This window comes from Nannobrachium achirus (assembly GCF_963921795.1).
Source record: "Nannobrachium achirus genome assembly, chromosome: 4".
Lineage (NCBI taxonomy): Eukaryota > Metazoa > Chordata > Actinopteri > Myctophiformes > Myctophidae > Nannobrachium > Nannobrachium achirus.
Window position 1 is genome coordinate 58,801,876 of NC_137813.1, and position 15,564 is coordinate 58,817,439.

The following is a 15,564-nucleotide window of genomic DNA, read 5'->3' on the forward strand; positions in this document are numbered from 1 at the left end:
CCCCTTCATTTACATACGGTCGTCTGCATTTTTTACGCGCTGGGAAACGCCACTTAACAGCCTCATTAGCATAATTTATGCGAACCACACCCACACACATTTCCAAACCATGCACCGCCCCCAATTTTCATACGTCGACTAAGCTCCTCCCCTTCATTTACATACGGTCGTCTGCATTTTTTACGCGCTGGAAAACCCACCTTAACGCCCTCATTAGCATAATGTATGCGAGCATAATCTATGCAAACCACGCCCACACGCATTTCCAAACCATGCCCCGCCCCCAATTTGCATATGTCGACTAAGCTCCTCCCCTTCATTTACATACGGTCGTCTGTATTTTTTAAGCCCTGGGAAACCTACCTTAACGCCCTCATTAGCATAATGTATGCGAGCATAATGTATGCAAACCACGCCCACACGCATTTCCAAACCATGCCCCGCCCCCAATTTGCATATGTCGACTAAGCTCCTCCCCTTCATTTACATACGGTCGTCTGCATTTTTTACGCGCTGGGAAACGCCACTTAACAGCCTCATTAGCATAATTTATGCGAACCACACCCACACACATTTCCAAACCATGCACCGCCCCCAATTTTCATACGTCGACTAAGCTCCTCCCCTTCATTTACATACGGTCGTCTGCATTTTTTACGCGCTGGAAAACCCACCTTAACGCCCTCATTAGCATAATGTATGCGAGCATAATGTATGCAAACCACGCCCACACGCATTTCCAAACCATGCCCCGCCCCCAATTTGCATACGTCGACTAAGCTCCTCCCCTTCATTTACATACGGTCGTCTGCATTTTTTACGCGCTGGGAAACGCCACTTAACAGCCTCATTAGCATAATTTATGCGAACCACACCCACACACATTTCCAAACCATGCACCGCCCCCAATTTTCATACGTCGACTAAGCTCCTCCCCTTCATTTACATACGGTCGTCTGCATTTTTTACGCGCTGGAAAACCCACCTTAACGCCCTCATTAGCATAATGTATGCGAGCATAATGTATGCAAACCACGCCCACACGCATTTCCAAACCATGCCCCGCCCCCAATTTGCATACGTCGACTAAGCTCCTCCCCTTCATTTACATACGGTCGTCTGAATTTTTTACGCGCTGGGGAACCTACCTTAACACCCTCATTAGCATAATGTATGCGAGCATAATGTATGCGAACCACACCCAAACGCATTTCCAAACCATGCCCGCCCCCAATTTGCATACTTCGACTAAGCTCCTCCCCTTCATTTACATACGGCCGTCTGCATTTTTTACGCGCTGGGAAACCTACCTTAACACCCTCATTAGCATAATGTATGCGAGCATAATGTATGCGAACCACACCCAAACGCATTTCCAAACCATGCCCGCCCCCAATTTGAATACTTCGACTAAGCTCCTCCCCTTCATTTACATACGGCCGTCTGCATTTTTTACGCGCTGGGAAACGCCACTTAACAGCCTCATTTACATAATGAATGCAGCCTCATTTACATAATTAATGCAGACCACGCCCCAACCTCATTTGCATAATTAATGCCGACCACGCCCCCAAATTTAAATATTTACGCTAATTAGCTCCGCCCCCTGCATTCGTGTGTAATTAGCAACAAGACGCGCGCGTCAAATGCATGTTGTGCAGTCTCATTAACATAATTAACGCAGACCACTACTTTTCCTTTTTTTTGCTCATTAACATAATTAACGCAGACCACGCCCCTCATTAACATAATTAACGCAGACCACGCCCCCAACCTCATTAACATAATTATTTATTTATTTATTGAAGGAAGGAAGGAAGGAAGGAAGGAAGGAAGGAAGGAAGGAAGGAAAGAAAGAAAGAAAGAAAGAAAGAATTTGCCTAAATTTACGGGGTTCTTAACAAGGAGGCAATTAATTAATTAATTAATTAATTAATTAATGAATGAATGAATGAATGAATTAATTGAGGCACGCACGCACGCACGCACCACGCCCACACGCCCACACGCATTTCCAAACCATGCCCTGCCCCCCCCATTTGCATAAGTCGGCTTAATTTACATAATTAATGCGTGCGACGCCCACAAAACTCATTACGTTAGGCCCACTCGTTAAGTCAGACTCCTCCCTCTTGTTGAAACCACGCCCACTCGTTAATAGCAGATCTACAAGCTCACAACGCGTCTTGATGCGACGCGTTGTGAGCTTGTAGTTGAAACCACGCCCACTCGTTAAGTTCGACTCCACCCCTTGTATTTGCGTGTAATTAGCACGTCAGCGCGGTGACGAGAACGCTCATGTCATGCGGCCTCATTTACAGGAAGGAAGGAAGGAAGGAAGGAAGGAAGGAAGGAAGGAAGGAAGGAAGGAAGGAAGGAAAGAAAGAAAGAAAGAAAGAAAGAAAGAAAGAAAGAAAGAATTTGCCTAAATGTGTGGGGTTCTTAACGAGGAGGCAGTAATTACGCACGCATGCATGCATGCATGCATGCACACACACTTTCTTTTTTTATTTTTTTATTTATTTATTTATTCATGTGTTCGTTCATTCATTATTTATTTATTTATTTAAATAAATACTCTGTTGCTAGTATCCACAACTTTCCAACATCCCATAATGCATTGCGCAGAAGTTGGATGGAGCTTCCGTGAGCTTGTATGTGTTATTTAATACCAGTAACACGAGAAGCCAGACAGCGAGTTTGGAGACGGTAGCACGCTGCAAAGCGGAGTTATGGCTCTTTAAAGCCCAGCCGATCGATAGGCAGACGCCTGGGGGGGGGGCGGAGTCCAGGGGCGGAAATAAATAAATAATTAATTACATAAATAATCAGTCTCGGAAACAGTCGGGAAATAAATAAATAAATAATCAGTCTCGGAAACATAGTCGGGAAGTAAATAAATAAATAGATAAATAAATAATTAAACCAGTAAGACTCCCTAATATATACTGACTGCGTAGCGATTTGCGGGATTTTAGGGCAAAATCTGTAGGAGTAGTGTCCAAAAATGGGTTTTAAAAAATCGGCCTGAAGGTGGCGCTAAATGGGACAGATCCATGTTGATGACATGAGTGTAGAGCAAGTGTGTACCGATTTGTGTGATTTTAGGCCAAGATTTGTAGGAGCAGTGTCCAGAAAGAGTTTCGGCCTCATGGTGGCGCTAGAAGAGGAGGGCCATGTGAGAATCGATGGGTGGAGGGCAAGGACTGTCTGTGCAAAATTTGGCACGGATCGGGTCAGCAGTTGCGGAGATATGAGCAGGGCAAAAGTGTGACGGACAGACAGACACCTGGTCGAGGTTTCGATAGTAACTGCGACCTGACGGTCGCAATTTATCAGTCAGTGGCGGCGCAGTTGGGCCTGGTGTGGAGACAGGGAAATAATTCATTCAATAAATGAATAAAGCTCCTTTTAGTTGAGCTTGTACCAGTGAACTGTACTGTCATGAAACTTGTCATAAAGTCTTCAATCAATCAATCACTCGATAAAGGGATCAATACTGCATTAGATAAATAACCCACATTTACCCAAAACAGCTGATCCACAAGCCCACATGCAGCCTTGTAGATCGGCTGTTTTTATTGTTTTAGTTTTTAAATTGTTTCCCCCTTTTTTCCCCCTGACTTAGTCTTTTCTAGGATCACCTTTTAGTTGAGCTTGTACCAGTGAACTGTACTGTCAATGACACTGTATACCTATGACAGTCCTATATCAATAATTAGTTCATTCGTGAATGACTTCCCTGTGGAAATAAGCCAAAAACATTACTAGGATCTCCTTTTAGTTGAGCTTGTACCAAATCATGTTTATTACGTATCTATCTATCTATCTTCCTAAGTCACATTGCACATTCACATTGCACTGAACGAACGCACGCACGCTGCGCAGGTCAGCTCAGCAGCTGGCTTTTTTTTTTGTTTTTTTTTCTTGCAAAGCTCCAGCCAGAGTCAGGCGCCGAGGTGGGGGGACGGCACCAAGCCGGACTTGCAAGCCCAGGCAGCGGCCGAAGGCCGCTGCCCCCCCCAACACCCTGGAAGTGCGATAGACTGCATGCCTCTAGAACCTATCAGTAGGTCCCCATCCATAGACGGCGCTGTAGCCAAGGAATTCTCCCCCAGTCACTCACCTGACACACCAGGAAGTGCAGTGCACCAGTCTGTGTTGGAGAAGAACATGCATGTTGCACTGCTGCTGCTGCCTCGAGGTAGAAAGGAATCATTCATCTATATACAGTATGTGCTCCACGTTGTCACAGTAATCATTGCTATAGAGTGTTTGTTCAGTAACAGTGTTAAACGGCTCTATATTGTGACAGGAATCGTTCCCACCGAGTCTTTGTTCACTAACAGTGTTACAGTGTGATATGAAAGAATCCACATGAGGGCAGTGTTTCCATTCTCAACTCACTGAGTTGAACAGAGGGCGGAACCCAATGCAATAACAAGTCCTATTATTTAGAAAGGAGTCACGTCAATGTCAGCATTTTTTTCCCCTCTCTTTTTGCCAACATTTTTTAAATCATTTTTTTAAATCATTTCACAATGTAAAAACAAAAATCCTTTTGAGAAAAATGTAATGACCTATACACAGTATCTATAGGCGGTGTCTGTGTATATTCTGAGTGTATTATGTATTTTCAAAGCGAACGTTTGTAACTCAAATTTTGCTTCTGGGTGGTCCCTGGAACTAGATATTTTGAAATGGGGGTCCGTGGCCAAATAAATATCATTTTGGGGGTCCTTCACATGAAATGGTTTGAGCACCACTGACATAGTAGTCTCTCAAGAACAGACTAACTGAGCTCCAGTTAAGTGAAAAGGACCTTTTCTTTGACGATGGCTGGCCAGATTGCTGACATAGAAACATAGGGTTTTTCAAAAAATCTTAGAATGATACAAAAGACACTTATAGAATCGGGTCAAAAAATTCTAATTTTCACGATTTTTCAAAAATAGCAGATCTACAAGCTCACAACGTGTCGCGACGCGATGTAAATCGGCTATTTTTTGGCAAAGACATTTGATAGAGTGAAAAAAAGATGTATCAAGTACATATATTATAAGTACCTTTTACCAATTATAGAGGGTTCAAGTGGTACCGGATATACAGCTCGGCTAATAAAAGGTGAATTGATCCCAGTGCATGACAGAGGAAGATAAATGTAATCGCCACGATACGATTATCGTGAGTGTTTTTGATCACGATAAACGGTGATATCGCGTAACGTACCATCCCTATTACCAAGTATGCTTCTGTGTACTTAAAAGTACTTCAAACTTATGCCACATCCCACTTATGACATTATATAATTGGACCAAAGGCATTGATATGACCATGACTATCACTCTTAATCCAGGGATGCCACAGTCCAAGGGTGCCTCAGAATAATCTGATAACATTTGGAATTCATCAGTATCACTTCACTATGCTTAGTAAAACAGACCTGATTTGCACTGTACTTGATGAGTTATTTTTCCATCTGCGGTCAACACTCTTCATCAAAAATGGCAGATCTACAAGCTCACGATGCCTTGTGAGCTTGTAGACCTACTATTCTTTGGTGAACCTTCCCACCCAGAATAGTGATGCTGGGGTTCAAGTGGTTAAACGTCAAGTCTAAAGTTATTTTCAGTCAGTTTTGAATGGAAACGGATATTTCTCCAATTAAGATTCTAAAAAAAGGGGTTGCCCCGAGTCAAAAAAAAAAGTTTGAAAACCCCTGTTTTAATCAGGATGCAATAGAGTAGAACAGTGGTTCTCAAAATGGATTCCAGGGACTCTGTGGGTTCCTTTTTAAGGGGGGTCTAAATTGACCCATGCAAGTCTTTAACTCTGACGGTGTACAAATGGAACCAAATGAACCCATTAGGGTTCATAACGGGTTCATTTGGTTCCATTTGTACACTGTCAGAGTTAAAGGGGAGACCTTGAAATTTGAATGTTTGAGAAACACCAGAGTATGCGTTGAATGCACTGTGACGCTCCCTCTATCCTCTCAGGTCAGGAGCTGTGGGTCAAGCGGCTGAAGTGGGCGGGGCTACCAGCCTTTAGCAAGCTGAGATGGACGGCTCTGGATGACCCCGCCTCCCCGGGCCTGACCGGAGCCTTCTGCAAGACCTACCACAACTTCTCCTTCTACTGGATCCTCAAAGCAGGACACATGGTAAACCATAGATTCTGTACTAGCCCATTTAGGCCCTGAACACATTATGACGCAATATTTTATGCTTTAAATATAAACAAATAGCAGATTTTTTTTTTTTTTTGCTTTTTTATGCCTTTATTGATAGGACAGTAGACTGACAGGAAATGGGGAGAGAGATGGGGAATGACATGTGGCAAAGGTCGTCCGGATCGGGAATCGAACCGGCGACGCCAGCAGGCATCATAGCCTAGTATGTGGTATGCGCCTTGACCAACAGGCCAGCGGGCGCCCGACAAATAGCAGATCTACAAGCTCACAGCGCGCTGCGAGCTTGTAGATCTGCTATCTTTGAAAAATCGTGAAAATTAGAATTTTGACCCGATTCTATAAGTGTCTTTTGAAAAAGATTTTTGAAAAAAACCTATGTTTCTATGTCAGCAATCTGGCCAGCCATCGTCAAAGAAAAGGTCCTTTTCACTTAACTGGAGCTCAGTCAGTCTGTTCTTGAGAGACTACTATGTCAGTGGTGCTCAAACCTTTTCACGTGAAGGACCCCCAAAATGATATTTATTTGGCCACGGACCCCCATTTCAAAATATCTAGTTCCAGGGACCACCCAGAAGCAAAATTTGAGTTACAAACGTTCGCTTTGAAAATACATTATATTCAAAGATTTGCACACATTTTCACGACTTTTTTCAAAAATGGCAGATCTACAAGCTCGCAGCGCGGCACTCGGTGCCGCGCTGTGAGCTTGTATATCTGCCATTTTTCACTGGTTAAAGCAGTCAATAATTCTAGGCCTAAATGGGCTAGTAAGACTCCTCAGGGCAACATGCCAACAAGCCAAGAATTGGCACAACCTCCTATTACCCCTGTACTTCCCCTAACAGATTAACTTGAACATCATTTTTCAAAGGGCCCTGTGTGCCATTTAGATCAAAAAGATTTTGAAAAGATGTCAAAATGACCTGAGATCAGAGAGATGCTTTTCTCTGTGTGTTGGCTCCCTCGTGTGGCTGCTTGAGAAAATGCTCATTCTAGCTGGTGGACACTTTTTTTTTTGTATTCATTCAGCTCTAGCTCTGGAACCATTTTGTCCGATTGACAAAATATTTTTTGAATGAGGGGGGCCTCATTCAACAGTAAAGAAAAACATACAAAATCTTGGCGCATGGACCTTGGAGCCATTTTTGCCTCTGGCACGGATAGAGTTAATATAGAAAAAAAGAAACCTTCACATTTTGTTCATGTTGAAAAAATGGCACATTAGATGTGTTTACTGCACCACTCATCCAGATTTGGTTAACGTTTTTTGCTGATTTGCTTTTGACAGATACCGTCAGACCAGGGACCCATGGCTTTACAGATGCTGAGGATGGTGACCCAGCGGGCCTGATCTCTCACGTCCCCCGGATGGCAGCTGGAATGCCTTGACAATCACAAATGGACACGTTATCAGCACTCCGATCAACCAAATTGTCGCGTTTAATCGCATTGTTTTAAATTGTTGCCGTTTGAACAATAAAGCCATTTCTTTTTTGTAAATGCCGCTGGCCTTTTTTTGTTTGAGATAATATACATATTCGTGCTCATTGTAAAAGAAGGTGACAGGGAATTTTGTCAGGAGATGACTTTGTTTTTAATGAAATTAAGTCAATGTGGAGCAATATAATAAGCCTTCATCAATGTCTTCTTTATGGCAGGGGTCCCCCGATGATTAGCTTAATGTGCAATATTGTTTTCTCACTCAACAGTAAACAAACATACAGTATAGGTGTATACAAGCCAGGGTATCTGCACATTTCTAAAGATACAATTTAATTTGACTTTTTAATGCCAAATTATCAAATATGTAAATATTAGGCAAATATTGTGAAAATACAAGCTCACAAAGCCTGAGCTTATTTGCCTGTTTTCACTATATCAGTGGAACAAAGTCTGGGGTTCTTCCCAGTTCAAATATGATTCCATTATGGAACCTCACATTCTGTTCTGGTTACAAGTTGTACTGTACAAGTCTGGCTGTTGGTTGTGAGCAGTCTTTCAGTCCATTGTTGTAACATGTGAGCAACAGAGAACACTGCAGGACTTTAAAGCCATGCTATGTGGTGCCATTGAACAGCCAGAGTCTGCAGACTGGGCTTCTTTTCTTTCTCTCTGAGACAACTCATACAGCGCTTCCTCAGGCTGGTACAAACCCTGATTCCGTTGGTAAGATTGCAACACTCTTCTAGAAAGGGAGGAAGGTGAATGGCTCCCTGTCGGGACCAGGCCCACATGGATGGATTATAGACCAGGCTAAAGAGGCCCTTCACCCTTCATCTCCTGGCAGAGATAACAGTTTGATTGGTGGGGACCCCGTACCCTGACACTTACATTTTGTGAAACATGGTTCACAACGCCATGCTCACAACGCCTCGCAACGCTATTTTCACAATTTCTGCCCTCTATGCACTTACATTTTATGTTGGTTTGTTTACTGTTGAGTGAGAAAACAATGTTGCACATTAAGTTAATCATCTGGGGACCCCCCAAAATAATTTCATGTACAGTAAGCGGTGACCACATAAACTGGATGAACCAACAGGGGCCCCCAAATAGCACCTTTTTTAAATGATTACAAAGTTATGTAAAATGGGATACTAATTAAGAATATTCATAGGTTGCATTTGTAGTCCTACAGCGGCCGTGTTGAGGACCAACACAAGTGTGCTGATTGGTGTAGATTAGAACATTAACCAATCAGACAACTGAAACACCTGTGCTGGTCCTCAACATGGACTGCGTAGGACTCCAAATGCAACCCATGAATACAGAGAACCTCAAATACAAATACACCGGAAAATATGAATACATATTGCATAGTGAATCAGAAACACATTATTGTTAATGTATTTCTGTCTCATGAAGATTTTCCCCAAGCAGACAAACTGAGACCCGAGTCCCTCATGATGACGACGTCTCCACCCTCTGCTCCTGGGTGTAGCTGAGGCTGCGTCTGCCCCAGTGGCTCTCTGGGACCAGGAAGCCCTCCCGCGTCACCGGCTCCACCAGCAGCTCCACCAGGCCCGGGGGCTCGGCCAGCGGCAGCTCCGTCACCCGGAACAGGGTGGAGTAGGAGCGGCCCACCAGCTCGGGCCGCCCCGGGGGCACCCGGGGGTCCGGCCCCCGCAGGCGTCGCCAGTACACCCTGAAGTGACGCGCCAGCCGCGCCGGGTAGCTCCAGCGCAGCGTGGCGTTGAGGACCAGGCTGCTGGCGTCGCTGCTGCTGCCGACGCTCCGCAGCCACACCACGTCGTAGATGCACACGCCCTGGACCGACTGGAGGGGAGCCGACAGGCTGGCCTCGTCCAGGACCTGATGGGGAGGGCAAAGAGACAGTAGATCAAAGCCCTGAATAGGGAATGAAGGAGGTTTATGTGTTAAATGTTATTAAATTACAGTAAAATAACTACAAATGCAACATTTAACATGGTCACTTTAACAAGGTATTATATTATATTCTCCACACTTGTATTCTCCCCAGCTTGACAAAATGGTATATTACCAGGTTCCGCAGGTCAGCTGCACAGGTGCAATGCATTATTGTTAATTGTGGCACGTTTACTAACATGCTAAGTTTAGCTGCACTTGAAAAACCATTCCAGCCCAAGAAACCATAGAAACCTGTGTAAAAAACGGACAAAAGTCTTCGTCTTTTTTTTTTTTCAGACATCTGCGAGGCGTTGTGAGCATGTAGATCTGCTATTTTCACAATATAACCGTGTTATCCAAAATGTAATGCCTATTTTCCATGAGGACTCCCATCTTTGCCATACCCTAGCTTTTGCTGAACTGACGCCACTGCAGTTTCCTGCACCCTTCCAGCATGTGCTACAGTAAATGGTAAATGGTGCATTTATATTGCGCCTTTATCCAAGGCGCTTTACGTAGATTGTGCATTGCATTCACCCATTCACACACCGATGGCAGGGGAAACCTAGCCTAGCTGAGCTAGACATCCCAGCCATGTTAAAACAAGGAGGGGATAGATACTGCAGTTAGTTAGCTAGATGCATTAGTATCTAGGCTGGCCCCAGGCTAGGGGAAACCATGCAAGGCACCAACCTGCTCACCGGGAGCAACTACGGGTTCAAAGTCTTGCTCAAGGACTCTTCGACACTTAACTCTGGGGGAGCCCGGGATCCAACTGGGAACCCTTCAGGAACCCCCCGTGTTCTAATGACGGGTTCTCTACCCCTGAGTAGTTTAATTGACTACATACAAATGGCCCATCCATTGTCACACTGTATTTCAAGACAAAGGTCGGGGAATGTATATCACCTGCCCCCCATATGCATATTGGTATTCAGGTGGAAAGTGCAGTCGTCCTGCATAGAGAATCATCCTCTGTGAACCACCATAATGTATAATACATAACCTGTACATATACAGTATAAACTGTCTTTCCTGGTATTATTAGCTGTGTATATTCTATAAATGGGACTGATCGCTACTGGGAGGTGAGTTGGGACTTGATCGCCCTGGCTGGGTCACCTGAGTGAGGGGTATGTTGTTCTATATTAAATACCAAATTACTTGTGAAAAGGTATTAAACATTGTTTTCAATAGACAAAGTAATTGCATAGCAAACAATACAACAGAGGATAATAGGCTACATTTAATTTTCAGTTGATCCAAAAGAAAAACCTTGTCAACCATGATATGGACAATTCTGTTATTTGTGTCATGTCGATGAGGTTCAGTAACTTGTTGCCCTAAGCAACTGGGAATTGATCATTTGCCCTTAGTGTGGGGATTTAAGGGGAGCAAATGCAAATTTCGTGCAAATTTGTCTTAAAGTGCAACACATTTTGCACAGATGTAGCCTAGGGCTTGCTCTAATGATTTAGCTAGGGCGCCCGAGCCGACGACCTTCGGGGCCGCCACAGCGGCCAAATCAAGTTGGCCTCCCATTGACTTTCTATACAGGAGGAAAATACCCAGAAAAAAAACTTTTTTCTGGGTATTTAAGTAGGATGTGAGGGGTCTAACTAGTGGTCTGTCATCATGTTGAATCCATTGCAAGCATTTGTTTTGCACAAAAAACATTCCTTGGGCTACAAATGGCCCCAGAGAACGATGGTTTAGTGATGAAAAGCGATGAGTCATCACTTTTCAGAGTTTTGTGGGTGTTTTCTGGAGCTGTGGTGCCCCCGAAGGTCGCCGACTCGGGCGCCCTACCTAAATCATTAGAGCATGCCCTGAGCTATCTGTGCAAAATTTTGCACTTTTAGACTGATTAGCACGAGAGAAAAAAAACCCTAAGGCCTCCGACTAACATGAATGCTCACCCATACATGCATCGTTTTCTGAGGCCATTTCTAGCCCAAGGAATGTTTTTTGTGCAAAACAAATGCCTGCAATGGATTCAGCATCATGACAAACCCCAAGTTATACCCCTCAGATCCTACTTAAATACCCAGAAAAAAAAAGGTTTTCTGGGTATTTTCCTCCTGTATAGAAAGTCAATGGGAGGCCAACTTGATTTGGCCGCTGTGGCGGCCCCGAAGGTCGTTGGCTCGGGCACCCTAGCTAAATCATTAGAGCAAGCTCTGGGCTACATCTGTGCAATTCTTTGCACTTTAAGACAAATTTGCACGAAATTAGCATTTGCTCCCCTTAAATCCCCACACTACCTTGGCTGTTGAGCTCCCTGTGGAAAACTGATAAACAGTGCCATCTTGTGGATAGAATTGAGAACGCATTACAATCACACTACTGGTTCAAATAATAGTGTGGACTGGACTGTGGATGATTAGATCCTCTGCTGTGCATAACAGGAAATTGAATATGTTTTAATTTTTAACATGCATCTTGTGTTCTTTATATTGTCTTTATAACCTGAAGTTTATTCAAAGCCGCAGTATGTGTTTGTTTTTTCAGACGGCTGAACATAAAGTCCTGTAAAATTGCATATAGTTTCGAAGAGGCTGAAATTGAATTGGTACCACATAGTTGGAATGACCCAAATGCATAGTTCTATGCCACCTGAATGGCAGGGATGAGCCATCGGAGTGATTAGCCTCCATCCATTCGTATGGATCTCCTCTTTACATTATTCTAGCATTCATAAATGCTATTCACTTAGCATGGACACAGAAGTTGTCTAGACCAGGGACGTGCTGGCCATTGGGAAAAGCGGGACAACTCCCGAATGGCCGGTTCATTCCCGGCCAGTCCAGGCCGGCCATTAGGAAAAAAATAAAATGTCGGCCTTCGTTCCATTTTGGGGGCTGGGCGGCCAACAAAGTAAATCGTCTCTGTCGGGCAGAAACCTTGTATCTCCAAGTTTCACATTTTTTCGCAAAGCAAAGCCCTGCTTCATCATACAAGGCTGTCGCACAAAAGTAGTGAAAATAGCAGATCTACAAGCACACAACGCCTCGCACTGCTGTTTTCGCTAGTTTAAATCATTTTTAAAATGGTTTTGGACATACAAGGTTTCCACCCGACGAAATATAACTCATGTAATTGGCCCACTGGCTTGTCACTTCTGAATGGCAAATCTTTGAGTAGCAGCAGCAGCGCTATAGAGAGAGATCTCTCTCTATAGCGCACAATGAGGGCCTCTACAACTCATTTTCCCGGGCTGAATCAGGGGCCCAGCATGTCCCTGGTCTAGACTAAACTCAAACATCATATAGCATCAAAACAACCTTTTGATATTTTTCAATAAGCTTCTGAAGACAAAAACCTTTATCAAAAGCACATTTTGTATATAAAACAAATTGTGACTGTGACTGTATATCCCTTGGGCACATTGGTTCCTGTGTGTTGTTTTGTTACAGTTATTTATAGTGGGAGATTAATGTGTTATGCCATACAATGTTATTGTTATATAATTCATTGTATGTGTTCAATGCCCTGAGGCAAAGGAATATCAATGTGGTGAAAGAAATGCAAAATGCCCCCCTTTCCATGCCATACCTGAAGGCAGCATTCAAGAGAATCGTCTTGTCCAAACTCTCCTGAACTTCAATGCACCATCTTATGTTGAAAGAATTTCCCTCCCTGTGTGGAAATACATGCTGTGTGCCACATCTACAGTATTCACTTGATTATGCTTAGTTTAGTGTGTTATCGAACACAGAAAATAGCCGACCTCCAAGCTCACAACGCGTCGCCCTGTGACGCGTTGTGAGCTTGGAGGTCTGCTATTTTCAATATTTTCACCATAAGGCCCTTTTAGAAATGTCAGCCCCTACCTCTCTAACATTCTCTGCACGCCCCTGCCTGAAGGGAACAGTCAAAAGGAAAAGAAGAAGAATATTGTCACGTGACCTCACCATGAACTCTCCCACTCGGCAGCTGAAGGGCGTGTCATGAGGCTCGCCCTCCCGCTCTATGATCACACACACCTCCCTCAGTGCACAGCCGAGCAGCTCCAACTGGGAACACCTGCCCACAGCGCCACCCACAGGAGACACACAGATTAGCTTTCTCAGTATCCTCCACTGATTTCAGTCATTGAATTGGATTCCATATAGAGATGTTGCTCTCGGAAAGGTGGCAAAGGTTACGTAGCATTTTTGAGAAGCTCCATATCTGTAGATTATATTTTGGTGTGATAACCCTTCCTGAGTCACAGCTAAATTGGTGTTATCAGCTGCTAAAGTTGTTGTCCCATTAACTTTACTATACAGGAAAAACTAAAATGCTAAAAAGTAATTTGCTTTAAGTAGCATATGACGGGTCAAACTAGGGGGTTTTCATGATTCTGAATCCATTGCAAGAATCCATCCAAGTATGTGTTTTGCACAAAAAACATTCCTTGGACTAATATGGCCCCCACAAAGCTGTGAAAAGTGATGACTCATTACTTTTCATCATCCCTTTTCATCACTAAACCATTGTGTTTATATTTATGGTTCCATTGTTGACAGGGTTCAAGGTAGACTTTAATGTTACATCTTGTGTACAGGTACATAAGAGTAAAACGTATTTAGTTGTGGCTTCCTTCAGACAATGCAGCAGTATGTATAATAACAATAACAAGAATAAAGATTTAAGCAAAAGAAAGAGCATCATCAAATGTACATGTGCATAAAGGTTTGGTATATTTTATACAGTTCAGTTCAAGAATAATAGTGTAAGAAAGGTGGAGGGGGGGGGGGGGGGGGGGGGACAGAGGGGGGCCTCACCTGACAGTCCAGCTGTCTGGATTCCACTGACCACACCTTTCAGAGAGCTGTTTAACCAAGTGGTGGCTGCTATCCAGAACTCTGGGAGACATACTGGTGGCTACACACACACACACACACACACACACACACACACACACACACACACACACACACACACACACACACACACACACACACACACACGTAGTCAAGTAAAATGTACGTGTGGGACTTGCACAGCAACACAAACTGGATTCCAACACATATGCATTCGGTGCTCAACACACAGAGAGAGTTTCACCTCCATGCTTAATCTGTGTTAAGCCTGAAGTCCCTATTTTGGCCATGTCAATATGACTCAGGTGCTACTGTTCTAACTCGAATGTTAGCTGGAAGAAGGCCTTTAACGATACAGTTAGGGCTGTCACAATTATTACATTATCGTCTAATCGTGATTATTTGACATTATCGCAATTATTTTGTCATAATCGTCATAATCGTGAATGTTGAAAAATGTCCGAAATAGTGGAAATCGCGACGCGTTGTGAGCTTGTAGATCGGCTATTTCCACTATCAAAGTTATTTTTTAAGTAGTAAGTTGTCAAATATGACAGTAATTTCTTTGTATATTTAGGTTATGTGTCATATCTACCATGTACAACTTCAAAGCCTAAAAGCCAAACAGAAATGTAATTATCAACGACAAAAACACAATTAAATCGTTAATCGCCAATTATTTGAGTGACAATTAATCGTCATGTAAAATGTCATATCGTGACAGCCCTAGATACAGTGAGTTACAGCTAAACGTTGACAGTTTCAGGACAAAATGTAAAAAGACCTTTTGGGGGAAATGGTACAAGCTCACAATGGGTCGCCTTGGCACATGTTGTGGGCTTGTAGATCTGCTATTTTGGGTTAACGTTCTCCTCAAATAATATAGATGCTGGGGTTCAAATGCTTACATGTAGTGACTCTAATTGATGCATTTACTTTGTAAACTGTATATGTGAACTGGGTCATTAATCCTCCAGGACAGGGGTCTTTCAGGCCAAGGACCCCTTAGTTGAGAGAGAGCCGAAGCAGCGACCCCCACAACCTGTTCATAGATTCCATATGGTTTCATTGTTTGACAGCACAATCATCAATGTATTTTGGATTCAAGTCAATTCGTGTTTTCAGTATTTAACCACTTGAACCGTCAATACATAACTTGACATTTAACTCTGTATTTAGTCTGCTCTTTTCCCC

At 43.4% G+C, this 15,564-nt stretch overlaps 1 protein-coding gene across 1 annotated transcript; it reads right to left on the reverse strand.

Moving 5' to 3' along the window:
* Nucleotides 1-8,910: 8,910 nt before the first annotated feature.
* On the reverse strand, nucleotides 8,911-14,423 carry LOC308283036 (cytosolic endo-beta-N-acetylglucosaminidase-like; the record flags this gene model as incomplete). The annotated part of the gene is made up of 3 exons (XM_080723421.1): nucleotides 8,911-9,505; nucleotides 13,477-13,588; nucleotides 14,332-14,423. 3 exons carry the CDS (start codon nucleotides 14,421-14,423, stop codon nucleotides 9,095-9,097), a joined length of 615 nt encoding a protein of 204 aa, XP_080579547.1. The 3' UTR covers nucleotides 8,911-9,094.
* Nucleotides 14,424-15,564: the final 1,141 nt, after the last annotated feature.